Source organism: Carassius gibelio, chromosome A16, assembly GCF_023724105.1.
Source record: "Carassius gibelio isolate Cgi1373 ecotype wild population from Czech Republic chromosome A16, carGib1.2-hapl.c, whole genome shotgun sequence".
Lineage (NCBI taxonomy): Eukaryota > Metazoa > Chordata > Actinopteri > Cypriniformes > Cyprinidae > Carassius > Carassius gibelio.
Window position 1 is genome coordinate 15,744,139 of NC_068386.1, and position 18,190 is coordinate 15,762,328.

At 34.4% G+C, this 18,190-nt stretch overlaps 1 protein-coding gene and 1 long non-coding RNA gene across 30 annotated transcripts in view; both read left to right on the top strand.

Annotated features, from left to right (window-relative positions):
* LOC128030746 (carcinoembryonic antigen-related cell adhesion molecule 20-like) overlaps nt 1-18,190 on the top strand; it is a 92,043-nt gene that overhangs the window by 10,360 nt on the left and 63,493 nt on the right. For 5 of the 29 annotated variants that reach the window (XM_052618659.1, XM_052618669.1, XM_052618666.1 and 2 more), the window contains exon 6: nt 17,476-17,516. The exons of 13 other annotated variants lie outside the window; for them this stretch is intronic. In XM_052618659.1, the coding sequence (XP_052474619.1) occupies nt 17,476-17,516 (41 nt within the window). Of the gene's footprint in view, nt 1-16,990; nt 17,124-17,475; nt 17,517-17,711; nt 17,735-18,190 lie in introns of all 29 variants that reach the window. 11 more of the 29 variants (XM_052618671.1, XM_052618670.1, XM_052618668.1 and 8 more) reach the window with 5 other exon arrangements.
* LOC128030749 (uncharacterized) lies at nt 776-2,141 on the top strand. The gene is made up of 3 exons (XR_008187952.1): nt 776-1,027; nt 1,470-1,723; nt 1,992-2,141. It is a non-coding gene; the product is annotated as an uncharacterized LOC128030749 (long non-coding RNA).

Below are 18,190 nucleotides of genomic sequence, written 5' to 3' on the forward strand. Positions count from 1 at the left end.
TCCAAGACACTGTTGTGATGTGGTTTCTACATCAGTAAAGTCGGTAACAAAGGGTAACTACCGTCATTGACAAGCGACTGCACTGCCCCGTGTCACTGTTTAGAATGGGAATTTTCATGATTTACAAGTAGTTGAAAACATTAGAGATATTGTTAGTAATCAGCTGGACAAAATATATAACACTAGCCTAGTGGTTTTTGGATATTTTACAGCAAATATCTTACAAATTGTACCTTTAACCTGATCCTGCATGAGAGCAACCAAGGAGGACACAATCACAATTAGATAGGTAATGGTAAACATGATATGGTCACACGATAGGTAATGGTAAACTTTTCCAAAAACCTGTTGTGAATAGGTCGACAACATCACCTCCATTCAAAATGTGAAACAAACACTCGGGCATCAGTAGGCAAATGCAGGGAATATTCTCCACAACAGAGTCAATAACATGCCATGTCTCCATGTCTGCTGTCGTTTTTCGATTTCCTTAACCTAAACTACAATCTTAAATTAAGTGCTTATGCTTAGTTTAGCGTCTATGTCACAGCTCTCAGCACATTCTCTGTTCATTGACTGGACGGCTGTTGCGGAGCCGGAGGAAACCTGGGAGATGGTTTGCTATCTCAGACTGAGTACAGAAGCAAACTGAAGTCTGACGTAGTCAGGCTACACTCTAAAAAACGCTGGGTTGTTTCAAAATCGTACGTCTCCAGTGCGAGCAGCCGCCATTTTCTCAGCGTGATAGAAGCGAGAAGCGAGTGAAAGTCTACACTCTAAAAAACGCTGGGTTGTTTTTTCAACCCAACTGCTGAGTTGAGGCCGTTGGATAGGACTTTGGGATGTTTTAACCCAAGTTTGGGTTGAAAATAAGGTTTTAAAAAAAAAAAATGTAACCCAGCGGGTCTGGGTTGAGGACGCGGACGTGAAGGAGAGCACGCACGTCACGTCAAGATCGTACGTCTCCAGTGCGAGCAGCCGCCATTTTCTCAGCGTGATAGAAGCGAGAAGCGAGTGAAAGACTATGGTAAGTAAATATTCAAAATGTAAAGTTATCTTTTATTGTTTACCCGGTTGTATGAAAGGCGGAAGGTTTTACGAAAGGCGGAAACAAAGGAGCTTAACGTTATATATATATATAAAAACGGACGCGGTTTTCGCCTCGGACACGGAGGTCTTAACTGCCTCATGTAACGTTACTGAACGGAGGATGTACTTTTAATATAACGTCTGTGAATGTATTTTGTCATATTTACATAAGATTTTACATTATCTGTACTTTTTGAGGCGTTAACAGATGGTTATGGTCACGGTTACGCTCATGTGAATTTGTCTTTTTTTTCGCGGTTAAACTGAATGTATTTTTGTCTCCTAAAGGAAACGGCATTGTATAGTAAAGACTAGCATAATTATTTTGAGGCTGTTGAAGTGGTAACTGTTAAAAGTATGTTTTACATGTAATATTTCAGACTTGTCAAGCTTGTGTCTTCATTGTCCTCGCGCTGAGAGTTAAAGACACAGAAGCTGTTTGTGTGAGGAGTCACAGACCTGTGTGAGGATGAGGAGGAGGTGTTCTTCTGAAGAGCGGGACAGACGGTTTAAGGAGAGTAAACTTCAGAATAACATCAAGTTATCTTTATTTTTACTAAGACTAAAATAATGTTGTTGTTTTTTTAGATGTTGCAATCCAGAGACAAGATAACTTCATTCTTTTGAGACTGATGTAAGTTAAGTTATTATTACTTTTTTTTTTTAGAAAATTAATGTTTATGTTGTGTCCTGCCTGTTAACTTCACATTTTGATGCAAAAACAGTGTGATTTTATTTATATATATATATATATATATATATATATATATATATATATATATATATATATATATATATGTCTATATATATATGTCTGTATGTATGTGTGTATATATATGTATGTATATATATGTATGTATATGTTAATATTTTATTGAAACCATTGATGTCCCTCTTTGCAGAACTCAAACTAACTGGAGTTAAGGACACAAAAGTCTGCTTGTGTGAGGAGGTGGTTTTCTCAGCTTCTTCTGAAGAGAGGGAAAGATCGTTTAAGGCAAGTAAACTTCATAATTTCATGTTATCAGTTGTTGTTGTGTTTTACTAAGAGTAAAATAATGTTTGTTTTTTGTTTTTGTTGATGTTAAAAGCCAGAGACATGGGAGAGCATCATTCCTTTGAGATTTTATGTAAGTTATTTTTAGAAAATAAATGTTTCTGTTGTCTCCTGCCGGTTTACTTCACATTTTGATGCAACAACAGTGTGATTACGTGCTCATTTCATTAAAACCATTGATGTCTGTGTTTTTTTATTGCAGAAATCAAACCAACTTTGGAGTTGTCTGATTTGGAGAGTCATTATTCTTGGTCTTCGCTCTAAAAGGTAAAGTTCACACAAAAAATAATTTACTTGCCCTCAAGTCATTCCAATTTTACAACATAAATTAATATATTTTTAGTTTTCTCATAATATTTGTTAATCCATTTATAGTTTAGATAATCAGTATTTTCAAGCTTCATAAATACAGAGTTATTGTAGAAGTAAATTCTGATATTTATATATGAATACATCTTAAATTATATGATAGCAAACATGTATGTTCAAACATGTATTCTCCCAGACCAGCAATGGAGGACACAAATTAAGAGAATATTAAATATATTCATATGTTTTCCAAAAAATGAGCAGAGTTTGTATGAGTCTGGAAAAACATGGGGAGAGTAAATTATAAACATTTTAATTATTTGGTGAACAAACGGTTTGAAGAGCAGCCCTCCATACATGAATATCGTGAGGTATGTGAATGTCATGTCTGTTTTAATGTTTCAGTAAAGAAGCTTTCTGAAAGCAATATTTATTCAAACAATATCGCATGTCCTCACACTAGTGCTGCCATATAGCATTCTGGAGCCCTGTAGTGGACTGAGACATTAAACAACCGCACAAAGTGTTGAAACTTTAAAACCGATTATTTACCTATCCTTACGGATGTGAATACACCTCTACCTGAAAATGGATAGTTTAATTAAATGTTTAATTTTTTCATATGTGTTTCTCTTAGGCCACTGATGAAGAACAGGCGGTGACTGGGATGAACTGGTCAGAGAGGAGAATCTTCTTTCCCCTAAACTGATGCAGCGGTGGTTTTAAAGGAGGACGCTGCCCTGGATGATGTAGAAGATGTCAGATGCTGTGCTGATGGGGCTTCTTCATGACTACATCAGTTATGCTAAAGAGATCATGAAAATTGACCGTGATGCATGATCTGTATTCATGGACTATGAAACAAACTGTAAGTGTATAATTTGTAAAAAAAAAAAAAAAAAGTTAAATGCGTTTTCTGTGTTGTTTAGTAGAAGAGTTTACACTCTGTCATTCATACACCTGCACACATTCTTTCACACACACACACACACACACGTGTCTGTTAAATGTTATAATATCAAAGTTAATGTTGTGATTTATTTGTGTACTGTCATGCCAGAATAGTTGGAAAAAAACCTGATTGTAAATTTATTCTATGTGTTTTCGTATATTTTTATACAATATATACAATTGAACAAAGTCCAATTTGATCTTAAGTTATATTCATCAAATGTTCAATGCTTTGTTTATGAAATCTGTACCAGGGGTCCTCTCCTGGACCTCTAACAGGTGTCTGGTCATTGTCTTAGCATCTTTATCTGTTGGTATTGGACATTTGTTTGACTTAGTCCACCAAGATCCAATCAAAAAGTAGCAAACCTTTCTACACTGTTGCAGACAGAGAGGTGCCCCACCATAAAACTAGCCCCTGGAATGTAGTGTTCACAACATAAGTCTACAGTTATATATGTATGTAGCACTTATTAAAGGCTATACCTTTCATTACATATTACATGACAGTTGTATATGTTAAATGATAAAGACAACATGCACTTGAACAACATGAACAAAATCTGCTCCTCCTCATTTATGCAGCCAGTCACAGTTCTATAGTAGTGCAATTTGCTCAGATGGTTTCTGATGTGTTAAAGTTTATGATGCTAAAATTATTTTCAGAATTAAAACACACATAAATAAGTAAAGCACAAAAAATGTGTTTATGTTTGAGATTGATTTGAGGATTTTTTTTTCAGTCAACAACCGAAATATTTTTATAGACACTTAACTGCACAGACTGAAATGACATGCACTATGTAGTACAGAACATTAATGTGTCCCTTACACAGTCCCTTATTTTTAATTAAGAACCATTATTGTTCTTTTTTTTTTTACTTTGCTGAAGTTGGTAACCCTAATTTTTTTTTTTTTTTTTTTTTTGTGGGAAACAGACTATAGCATTTGTTCAGTCAAATAAAACATTTAGGTAACATTACTGCATCAAAAATATCAGTAACATGAAATTTTGGTTATTGGTTTCAAAATGGTATCTTAATATACAGTAACTGGCATGTAAGGCTTGTGTTAACATCCAGCACTAGGTGGCGCAGTCAATACTCTGCTATCTATAACTGCTGTTTATCATTAACTGAGAACTGTGTGTAGATAATAGTTCAGATGAGTTGAGCTGCAGCTCGTGACAGATCAAAAACAACCTCAGAGCTCGATCATGATGGTTTCTCGTGGCTTATATGGGACCCTGTGGATATTGTCGTGTTTTGGTGAGCCTCTTTATATAAATTATGTAATTTTGTGTTTTAGGAAATATAATATACAGTATGATATATATTGCCTTAAAGAGTGATATTTCTACATTTGTTGCATATTATATAAGGTGACGTATGATGGGTTTTATGATGGATATATATGGGTTCAGTAATAATTTGGTATTATTTTCACAAGCAAGTGGTAAATTAGTACAGAACTCTACAATACTCGATCATAGTTCATCATTCTGACTTATGTTTAATCTGTCAGTTTAATCTGACATATTTTTTGTTAAATAATTTGTTTATTTGCCAATATGCATTAAATGAACACTTAAAAACATAAAAAATAATTTAGCAAACAGTGTATATACTGTCTCTCTCTCTCTCTCTTTCTCTCTTTATATATTATACACATTTGTAGAGAGAATTCTATATTCTAATTCTGTAAAAGCAACAAAATCACTCACTTATTAATACATTTTTGTTACTTTATTTGGATACATTCATTTACTATAAAATACTGTGATTTGAGTGTTAACATTTAATATAAGTGAAAACCTCTAACACTGTTTTAACAATATTGTTCTTTGAGAAATATGTCTCTTGGAATGTTTTTACAAAGATATCTCACTTGACAAACTCACCGTTTCTTCGCACAAACGAAACAATGGCTGCGTTCCAATCAGCATGATTAATGCTTTCAGAGGGCACTTCGAAGGGAGAATAATTGCGAGGGCCACGCTGCCAGTGGCATGCACAAGGGGGTGGGGCTTGAGCCCGGGCCCCTTTGAGGTCCGACGCTAAAGTGCCCTCGCAGTCCTGGCTCTGCTCTCGATCCGCGATTTCTTTTGTGAAGTGGTGTGCAATATTAAATTTCTTGATCGTGGACGATAAAAATGTCTCCAACTATCTGATTTTGAAGAAATATCATTGTATTGTGCTCTAGCGTACATTCTGCTGTTCTGGTGCCGCAGAATATATACTGCGACCATAGGCTGACTGCGACACACATGCAGCACCGTCGCTCCCTACACGCAGAGTACGCAGTTTGCATAGGGCACCTCCCAGGGGGCACCATCCCAGTTGCTCAAAAAAAAATTACATATAGGTATACTTAAATAAACATGTTAACATGAACATATAATCATAATTATAAAATATAGCTGCAAGCAGCGATTACCGGGGTTCGAGCATTTACCAGGGCTTAAAATGTATTATGGTTTTAAGGTCTAGGCCAACCTGGACACACACACACACACACACACACACACACACACCCACACACACACACACACACACACACACACACAGAGAGAGAAATGAAATGGTTCAACTATTATATTAATAATCATTAAGCATGCTTACACACACACACACAAAGAGATAGTCTTCTCTTTTTAAGTTTGTATTTCACTGGGAGGTTTCATTGTAATCATAATCTGAATTGTAAAAACTAATATTTGAACAAAATGCTAAACTTTGAGTCAATGCGATTTTATATGTTATTTCAGTGGTTAAAATGTGTACAAGCAAACAAATGAAAAGTACAGATTTTTGTTCATTTAATGAGCCCATTAGTGGTCTTCTACTGCCATCTAGTGGTTATGAATGCAATTTCTCATACAACACTGTGTTTTTAATCTTTATCACTAGTATAGTTTTTTTTTTTTGCCCAATCTCCATAAAAATATGCATGCTTGTTTAGAATGAATGCAAATGTAATGTATGTGTGAATATATGGTTTTTTTTGGGGGGGCAGTTTGAAGCCATTTAAAATTGAAATATTGTTTTATTGAAGTCTTATGAACAGTTATAGCGCCACATATAATCTGATCCCCATAAAACTTTGCATGCTTCTTAAAGCTAATCTGCCACATGTTTTCCCCAAGTTTCATAAAGTTTTGAACATTCGTTTTGGTTTTATAGACTTTGGGGTATGTTTGGCCACTCCCCTTTTCTAAATGAGCCCTTATAGCTAACCAGAAGATAAAATTCATAATTTTCTTTGTTAATTATTGATCTAGAGAAAAACCCAGGACAAGTTCGCAAAAGTATGTTTTTGACATATTTGTGAATGTTTAATGAATGATTTTATTGACATCTTCACTCCCCGAGGCAAAGTTGTTCACAAAAAGGAGATCTATCATATGATATGAAGATCTAGTATTTGTGTGAATTTATGAACATGTTCTACAAATTTTTTATATTTTCTGTTGAAAAATTGTGTTTTTGAGACTTTTTCAACTGTTATAGCACCTCCTATGGACCGATCTCCGTAAAACTCTGCATATTTGTTAAGAATCATCTACTGCATGTTTTCACCAAGTTTCATAAAGTTTTGACCATTGGTTTTGGTTTCATAGGCTTTATGGTATGTTTGGCATCTCACCTTTTATAAATGACCCCTTTACAGCTAACCAAAGGTCAAAATTCTTTTTTTTTTCCAGATAATTATTGATCTAAAAAAATAAACAGAATATTACTGCAGTGGTTTGGTTCCAATCGTGCGAAAAACCTAGGACTAGTTTGCAATTGTTTTTTAAACATAGTTGTGAATAATTCAAGAACAGTTTGACTGAAAGTAATTGTTCTTGAGACAAAGTTGTGCATTATGAGGAGATCTATCAGATGATATGCATATTGCATGGATATGTGAAACACCACGTGATTGCAGAGCCAAAAAACTAACTCTTTCAAAATTCTCACAGACCTTTAGGGCCATGAGTCGAATGTGCCCACCAAGTTTCGTTCCGTTTTCCGTTTACCAAGTTCCGTTCCGTTTAACATCCATTAAGCCCTTCAAATAGGTGCTTAAATTTGTTTGACCAAAGGCGGCCATGTTTTTTAAAGATACGTGAATGTACTAATAGATACTTGTGCCCCTTCAGACAAAGACACTGCATACCAATTTTCGAGGTTGCCGAGTTATAGTAATTTATGTGTTTTTTTCTGTCTTAAAGCGCCCCCAAGTGGCAAGTATTTGACCAAAGATTGAGCTTATACACGTGTGTACCCAGTTTGATGAAGATATCTCATACCGGTTAAGAGTTATAGCTAAAGTAACATTTGGCTTGTGTTTCCATAAAGCTTTTTGGCGTACTGTTTCGCGTAAGAATCTAAATTGTTTGATAATTATTGATATTGAGTGTCCAGAGAATATTTCTGCAGTGGTTTGGTTCTGATCGGTTGAAAAACCTAGGACTAGTTTGCAAAAGTAGTTTTCAGATATAACTCAATTTTGTGAGAAAACTGTGCATCGAAGAGCCAAAAAACATAGTGTACACTTTTGTTCGGGATAACCCAAGGATGGTTTTTGGTTTACGACCTACGGCCAAAAATGTCTAAAATTGTAGTTTTTTGTGCTGTTTTTTAGTTCTCCCCAAATTGAGCTCTGCAATATGGCCAAATTTCAGCTTTCTAGGCCTTACAGTTTGGGCTGCACATTCAGTTCTAGGGCGGAATAATAATAACAATAATAATAATAATAATAATACAAATCCTAACAACTACAATAGGGTTTCAGCACTGCATACTCGAACCCCTAAAAATGTGTTTTACGGTTAAGACAGTAGACAAGCGAAGCACACATGACAAGCGAAGCACACATGACAATTTTACTACGAAAAACAACAACAACAACAACAACAACAAAAAACATGGTTCTTGTAACAACTACAAATTCACCATGGCTTTGATACTTCAAGTAGCTTCAAATAATAATTAACTAAGTATTCAGATAATATTTTTTTGTGTAATAAAAACAGACCTACACCCTGATAGCACACGCACATCTCTGAGACGTCTACTTGACGTGTTCATTTACATCAGCAAGATGTATTTTTTAGAGTGTTTGCTCATCTGTAATACATCTATAGGACGTTTCCTTTTAGATGTCAAATAGATGTCTATTATATGTCTATATGATGTTTATGATTTTGAATGTATATAAAACTGACATCTGAAAGACGCCTGGCAGCAGGGCCTCTGCTGACCAAATGGGTGCCCTAAGCAGGATTGTATTGTTGTGCCCCCCTACTATAGGGGTGGAAATAACTTAAATGTACAAATTAAAAATGTAGCTCTCGACATTTACCTATGTCTATAACTTTATATGACTCTAATTTAGTCTCAAGCATTCATAAATCTTGAAAAAGAAAATTAAGTAGCTTTACTATGATAAAACCATAGTTTATTTTTGAAAGGGTTGTGATATCCACTTTTATTTAAGAAGAAGGAGAAATTATAAATTATTATAATTGTCATCTATAAAAATAAAAATAAAAATAAAAAAAGGCCAAAAATGAAAGATTAAGTGATTATTTAAATTAAATGTTTGGCCAATAGTCTAAACAAGGATTTGATTGTCCTATTATTGTAACAGCAGGAATTACCAGGCCTTTATCTCCATTTGTAGGCATTTGTAATAACTTGTTATGTTTATATTCTATTAGCTTACATTATGTACTTTAACAGTGTTATTACCCATTTATTATTGCCCCATTGTTTTTTATATAATGCATTTTAAGTCATTTAAAGGCTATTGATGGCTTCGGTCAGTTCTTATAGCAACATCAACAACAAAACAATATTACAGTATATTAATACTTCTTTATAAATTATTATTTGAAGTAACAAAACCATGGTTAATTTGCAGTTACCATGGATACAAGAACGATGACTTTTGGTGTTATTGTTAAAACCATGGATAATTTTTGTAAGGGAACCTGGAAAGTCAGAGAGAATATTAGATGCGTTGGTGGTGGTTGAATTATTTCTGACATTAAATCTAATTTAACAGCCAAAAAAATAAATAACATTTCACAGGAACGTGCCTGAAAGTGATACCTTAATTAAATAATTTTTTTTACATAAATTATTTACAATTTGTTTTAATAAATATTAAAAATGTATCAGGTTTGCGTTGTAGTTGACACCTAAATTAAAAAAATACAGTTGTTTTTGACTGTAAGTCTCCTCAAATATTACTGAGCTTCAAATTTGCATTTGAGACCATTCGTTTTGTAAAGTAGCATAATTTACATATGATTTACAGTTTATTTTTATTTTAATAAATATAAAAAATTTAATGTGTGCATTAACCTGTTTGTATGACTGTAAGTCATTCTCCTTAAATGCTACTGACGTTAGAAAGTGTATCCCAATATCCCATGTAACTTTAGAGATGGTCCCTATATTTGCGAGTATCGAATGACCAACTTCAAGCCAACTTTATGCTTGTTTTTTATTTATATTTTTTTTCTGCGCCGGATTACTGATGTTTTTAACCGGGCATTGATGTCCATCCATCAAATATGAACATTCAGCCGCAAAAATTAGGTTTGAGTTATCGCGAGCGTTGATGCGTGTAGGGAGCGACGGTACTGTCTGTCAGACTGTCAGAATAATACAACACTCAAAGCGCGTGCACAAAACAGAAAACCCTTCGAACTGTGCCTGATTACTGGACTAAGTTATGTTTTGTGCTAATACTGTCAAAACACACAAGGTTTATGTATAGCCTCGGTTGGTTATGTCTAAAATGAAAGAAACAGATGCATCTCTGTATATTACTGTAGATGTGTGCAGGTTTTAAAGGTCCCCTTCTTCGTGATACCATGTTTCAAACTTTAGTTAGTGTGTAATGTTCTTGTTAGAGTATAAATAATATCTGTAAAATTCTAAAGCTCAAAGTTCATTGCCAAGCGAGATATTTTATTTAACAGAATTCGCCTACAACGAACGACCCGTTTGGACTACATCCCTCTAGTTCCTGCAGTAATGACGTCATTAAAACAGTTTTTTGACTAACCTCCGCCCAAATGAATTCACAAAAAGGGGGGCGTGGTCTTGTTGCACTCCAACAGAAAAGAAGGAAGAGCTGCGTTTGTGTTTGCCATGTCGTTGAAATGCTGTTATAATCATCTTTGTTTGGGCTTCCCAGGGACGCTGTACTTTGAGATTAATGGTTACAATTTATGTTTAACTCGGTTCCCGAAAATTATAATCCACATGTAAAACTATGTGCTGCACATTTTGCTGAGGACAGCTTGCTGAGGAAAACTTCCTCAATCTCAATCAGTTTAATGCCGGATTCACAAAAAGATTATTCTTGAAAAATGGAGCAGTTCCCTCTTTGTCTGGAGAAGGCGTTGTTTATGGACCACAACCAGAAAGTGTATTTTATTATTTAAGTAGGTGCGTTTAACAGTTTCTGTAACTTATTACACAAAGGGCAACGCTGTTTAGCTTTGTTAACTAGATGTTAGGGCTGTGCAAAAAATTGTATGCGATTTTCATGTGCATCTTGTCAGTAAAAACGGTCCTGTGATTATAAGTACATCTCCAGCACGTGCGTTCTAGCCCAATCACGTTTCCAGGAGGGCAGTGCGCACTCAGCTGCTGTCGAATCACAACACAGGAACCGCTGGCCCAATCAGAACTCATTACGTATTTCTGAAGGAGGGACTTTATAGAAAAAGGAAGTCATCAGCCCGTTTTTATGACAGTGAAAACAGCGGTATACAGATAGGTGAATTGTGTGAAAAATACTGTGTTTTTTTAAACGTGAAACATGAACACATGTTATGTTGTACACTGTTAACACAATCAAAGCCATTCAAGTTTAAAACAACTTTTGAGTGAGTACATGAAGATATATAAAAACAAAACACTAACCTATTTTTTTTTTTGTGGTTACTTATTCCTTTAATGTTAATAAAACACAAAACACAAATTTTTTTTTTAACAGTTGCTATATTAGGATCAACGTATATTGATTTATTTGTATTTGTTCATTACATTTTTTGAATGCTCCTGCTAAATGCTATTGTACCTGAAAATAAAACCCTGTATATTTGTGTATTATGTGTTTTTGTAATTTGCATCTTAGTTCTATTTTTTTTTTTGATAACAAAGATAAAATAATTACAAAGATTTTCATCTTCTCCCACACTGGCCTAAATATCCATACTTTTTCAAGTTTTGTTACCTTAATGTAACAAGCTTTGTAATTATTAGAGGGGTTTTAGTTTGGCTGTGATGCTCAAACAGCTTGCAAAATAGAAAAACCAACATGACAAACAATAATGATTAAAATCATGATATTTATATAAATTTAAATTTAAATTGACATTTTTGCCATATCGCCCACCCGAACAAACCAATACACCCTTTTCCCTCCACCCTCAGGTGGAGAGATGTCGTTCCAACGACACAAGTTTGCGATGCAGTTTGTGAATGTTCGTTGAAGTATGGTTTCAGGAAACACAGTTGAACTACGTTGGTAACGATGGAACTTGCGACCATAGTTGGCTAACGATGATTTTGGGAAATGCACCCCTGGTCATCTTTAGTGTGCACAGCTCAAAACAGAAATGCAGAACAACTGCTAATGTTTTTGGCTAACAATAACATGAGAGCTCTGTTGAAAAAAAAAAAAAAAAACATTTGTTAATTGTTATGGTTTCGCCGACGTTAGTGTTAGCTATCTGTTCATCAAAACATAAAACATTATTTACCCCGTTTATATCTGCAAGGTGCTCATTACACATTTCCCCTGTGTGTTAACATCAATTAGTGGAATGTCTGACTTGACTCTTGTTAATGTATTTTGCCCCGCCCCGAAACAAAAGATTTGACTATCAGTCGAATATCGGCAAGAATAGAAAATTCCAATTCAATATGAAAATAATCAGTCGGGGACACCCCTAGTCAGGTCCATACAAAAAATAGTGTTGTGTTTCAGAATTTGTTTGTATGAGTTTGAGATTTCCCTGTCTGATTTTTTTTTAATTCACAGTCCACCCCTCGTGGAAATTAATGACACAAACATGCAGTTTCATTTACTACACATAGGCCTACTGAAGCTCGCAGTGTTTTCAGTTTCTGCCGCCTCAATATGAGTACATGAACACATAAACATAATCTCTGCTCTGAATCACTTCATAAGCATTTTACTTGTTCTGACAAAACTATTGTCATATCATATAAAAAGAGACACAAATGTTTCAAAAAGACACCAATGTTTCTAGAGTTTAGTACACAGAATTGGACATATGCTAGATAACCATATTTGAGCAGATCTATATGCTTTTATTTATTTATTTTTAATTAACTTTTTTGTTGTTGTTTAGATGCAGTGTTTCCCGTAGTTATGCAAAGATTTGGTTTCAAAAACAGTATCAGTAAACAATTTCTTATGATTTTAAATCTGCATTAAACTTCAGATCAGTCTCAAAGTAAAAGGCAATACTAAAGATCAAATTTGATCTAAATTCAATTGATGAAGGATTTTGAAAGTCTGACAGTGTGGAGCACTACTGTAAGGTTAACCCTGCATGGTGTTAAATGTTTGAAAATGATTAACAATTGAAAATAAACACTTTAAATACTTAAATAAAGTAATTGAAAAAGTTACACTACTATTACATTTTAAATAGAGTAACCTGTAATCTGTACCCTATTACATTTCCAAAGTAACCTTCTCAACACTACCTACATACAAATACATACAAAATATGTCAAAACATCCGTCTTGGAAAGTATGTTCGAAAAAACTATTGGTTATGTCTGAAGTGATCAAAAGGAGATGTGTATTATACTGGATGCATTCATCATCTCTAAAAGTGACCGCGCCTAATTTAGCTACTAGCTGCTGTAATGTTAATCCAAGAAAATGAAAGAAAGAAAATCACTCACTGCTCTCGACTGAATTACTTTGTAGTTTTAACAAAAATTAATGCATAGTTAAACCAACAATTATTCAGATACCAGGTATACAATTTGGATATATTTTTGTACTAATAGGTGCAGGACAGTATAATTAATTTATGTTAGTATAGAAAAATAAAGTGAACTGTGACATATTATACCCAAAAATTATTCATACAGTGGACTACTAGTGAAATTGCTATGAATATATATATATATATATATATATATATATATATATATATATATATATATATATATATTTTTTTTTTTTTTTTTTTTTAACCAAAGATTTTTCAGACACTTTGACCTGACCATGTTTTGCTTACTTGTTTTTTCCTGAATAACTAATGCAACCTTTTTACACCACAGACTGAACAAAATGAAGCATTGCTTGATAATTGGTCGACAAAATATTGATAGTTGTGTAAATATTGTCATACAGTTTTCTGAAGTTGTGTTTGATTGTAATCCATTACATACCTTTCTATCTATCAGTTTAACAGGTTAACTTTAACTGAGTTCTTGTCATATTTTATAAAAAAAATAAATCTAAACAATAGCAAATAAACTGTGATAATGTGTGAAATGTTGAATGTGTCTGAATAAATTTTGGTTTGACTGTATATTTACACTGAAGACGGTTATTCGGTTTCTGTACCTGGACACCTACAAACTTGAAAAACTTAAAAATTGTGTAAATAGCACAAATAAATAAATAGATCGAACATAAAAATTAAACAATTTCAAAAAGGGCCCACTGGTACAACCTGCACTGGGGCCCCGCAAACCCAGTCATTCATGACAAAATAGAGGAAGATAGTTGTGACTCGCAGGTTCTCTTCTCAGTATATAATATGTATGCAAAAATGATTTTGTGTATTGTATATGCACTTTTTTAAACTAAAAAAAGCTACTTATATAAAAATGCCTTTTAGCAGTTTATGATTATTGTTGTTGTTGTTGTTGATGATGATGATGATGATGATGATGATGATGTTTTGAATAGGTCTGTTTCTAAGTGAAGATCTGCAGATTTCTGGTCCGACTAATGGAGCAGTAGGAGGAAGTGTGGTGTTTGCTCCTGTTAACCTGCCCTCCACATCAATTATTACAGTTCAGTGGAGCTTTGGATCAACTCTGATATTGACAGGACCGCCTGATTCACCTATAATAGTCTCAGAATACAGAGACAGAGCCAGTTTTGACAGAAACACTCTCGCTCTGGAGCTCTGGAACCTGAGACTGGAGGATTCTGGGATATACAGACTAACTGTATTAACTAGTGATGGAGAACAACTTACAGGAGAAACTTCACTAGTGTTCGGTGAGTGTGTTGCGCAAACTTGGTTTAGTATTTGAAACTATATATTGTAAGATGAATAGATGACAAATGGGTGTTTAATAAATATGTTAGTAACAGTAACAGGATATTTTTGTTCATTTATAATGTTGTAAATTTAACAAGAATCAAAAATATGTGAAAATGTTATTATATTAGTTGCATGATGAGATTACTGATGAGAAAATAAGGATATACAAATAATAATAGTTATTATTATTATATTAATTTATGTATGTACATGCCTAATGTTATTTTGTTGTTATGAACTTATCAGTTGTTGTTTTTGTCTAGGTTATTTAGCTAAAAATTATTGGTGCACCCAGGAAACACAAAATATTCACTTCGCTTCAACCAGAAATGTTTTTTTTTTTTTAGAGATAACAAGTTTTTATAGAGATATCAACCTCCGCGGCTCTACTGTTGGAGAAAGTATAACAATCAGCTTGAATCTACTGTGCCTTGATAACTAATCACGATATAACCTTGTCTTCATTTAATTAGAAAGCCGTTTTTTCCCCCAATATAAACTCTGTTATTCTCCTTAAACAAGTAAAAACTTTTCTGAGAAATTAAACATACACTGCTCACAATCCAACCAACAACCAGACTGTGCCAAATAATTGAGCAGATAGTGAGTATTCTTTTTTTTATTGATCATGTAATTTTCTATCTTAAATTTTCTTCATTAATTAGTTTCCTCATTTTAAGTAAATGTTGAACTTGTGATAATAATTTGTGCCCTCTTTCTACCATGTTGCAGAAGACAGCATATGCTGGTTGGGTATGTTCCGAAGCATGGCTGCTGGCTTGAGCTGGTCCTTAGCTGGTCATGATTTGATTTAAGCTGTTCATGTGCTGGTCCTAAGCTGGTCCTGAGCAGGAACTAGTTGCTTAGGACCAGCTCAACCAGTAGCCATGCTTCAAAACATCAACAGGGTAGGTAAATTGTGTGCACATTTTAATCATTACCCCCTAACAGGTGCTGATGCTTTATTAATCTTCAGTTGGCTACATATCATATCCGCCTTCTTTATGAATGAGCTGCTTCCTTTATGGTCCTGTCCAAAACATAACATGACATGACATGACATAATATAATATGACATAACATGACATAGCAGCAACACGTTTATGAGGATGTGTACGTGGACAGGAAGCCTAATTATTAACTAATTATTATTTAGTGCGCATGATTTAAGAGGACATAAATTATCATATTGAACAGACAGTTTACTTAAGAACAAATTGTTAAATCGCCTTTTTACGGAGTCCTGTGTGTGTCATGTGCAGGACTCCATAGAATTACACTCAGTTCTCACTTCATATGAAAGACTAATTTAAGATTTGGTGTTTTTGTTATTTCTCTCTCATTCACACAGAAAATATAACTAATGTCAGAGTTACTGGTCCAGAAGAATCATTAATAGAGGGAGAATCATCTGCTAACTTCAGCTCTGAGGGAACTGGCATCATCACCTCTGTGCAGTGGATGAAAGATAACCGTCCTCTGTCTCCTAGCAACAGCATCATCTTCTCATCTGATCACAGATCAGTGTCCATCAGTCCAGTGCAGAGATCAGACAGTGGAGAATATCAGTGTACATATAGAAACCCTGCTAGCTCTCAGACGGCAAAACCTGTGCGTCTGATCATCAACTGTGAGTGTTCAACATTCAGACATCAAGATGATTTGAGCTCAAACCTGATGAAATACAGTCATTCTTCAGTGATTAGTTTGTCATTGAGTCTCTTGTTTGTGTTCTAGATGGACCAGAAGATGTTTCTGTTAAGGGTGAAGATGTGGTGGATTTAGGGGTTCGTGTGTCTCTCTCTTGTTCTGCAAATTCTGAACCTGCTGCTTCATTCAGCTGGAAGTTTAATGAAACAGACACCAATGTGACCACAGACACATTCACCATAAACAAGACTGACTTCACACACAGTGGAGATTACATCTGCACAGCCTCCAATAATGTCACAAAGAGAAGCGCCTCACACAAACATGCTTTAACAGTTAAAGGTGAGAATAATTCAAACTAATCTGAAATGAGTTCCCAATACCTTGACCTTAATCTACCACTTTTTTAAAGGAACTACATTTTTAAAAAGGTATATTAAAATCTCTACTGTTTTGAACATCTCTGTATTATGTAATTGCCTTGTGTTGTTTTAGATTATTATTATTTATTTATTTTATGTATGTTAAAGTGAATAACTGTTAGTATGGTGTGTAGTAAGTGCCTTGGTCTTGTGATTCTTGTATCTTTTCCATAGTAGGAGGAGCTGGAGGAGGAAGAGGAGGAGGAGGGCTGTCATCAGGGGCGATAGCTGGGATTGTCATTGGGGTTTTAGTGGCAGTTGCAGGCATTTGTGGCCTGACTGTCTATTTAACAAAAACTAAGAAAATGTGAGTAATCTGGCAGATCATTGTGTATTTTGTAATCACACCTTTGATTTAACATATTATATACATCAGTACATTTGTAACAAATCACAACTTCAGCTTCCAACAGGACTTTGTAAATCAAGTTCTACATACAGTACATGTATGAACCTTATGATCTTATGTGATTTTATTCCTATTTTATATCAAACGCAGTGTTTCAGAATTTCAGTGAATTTTCTTAACATGTGGATAGTGTTATTTCATACACAATAAAATGACCACAGTAATTGTAACTGTAATAAATTGCATTTTTGCGAGACAATAATGTGATAAAGAAAACTAGTTACAAAATGTCTTTGTTTTTCTGCTGCAGCCCAAAGTTAAACCAACAACAAAAAGGACAAGCAAGTGAAGGTATGTTTGTTATTCATTCATAATGCCAGCATTAGTGTGACTTGATTGAAGAACACATCTGACACCAATTATATCTAGACTGCCCTTGATAATTACATTGTATAATAGATTTCAGATTAGCTATTCATATTACAGATGATTCAGTATATATTTCTTTCAGTATCAAATTCATTGAGTCTTTCTTTCCTTAAACAGCAGCACAAAGAAAACAGGAGACAGTGAGTAACCTCTTCAGTCTCTTCTGTCAGTAAAAAATAAAAATAAACCCATAAATAAACTCTTTAATGACATGTATTTTCCGGACTATAAGTCGCACTTTTTTTCATAGTTTGGCTGGTCCTGCGACTTATAGTCAGGTGCGACTTATTTATCAAAATTATTTGACATGAACCGAGAGGAATGAACCAAGAGAAAACATTACCGTCTACAGCCACGAGAGGGCGCTCTATGCTGCTCACTGCTCCTGTAGTCTACACTGAAGACATAGAGCGCCCTCTTGCGGCTGTAGACGGTAATGTTTTCTCTTGGTGCTTGGTTCTAAATAAATGAGACTTATACTCCACTGTGACTTATATATGTTTTTTCCTCATCATGACGTATTTTTGGACTGATGCGACTTATATTTAGGTGCGACTTATAGTCCGAAAAATACGGTAAAGTGTTTATTGATAGAT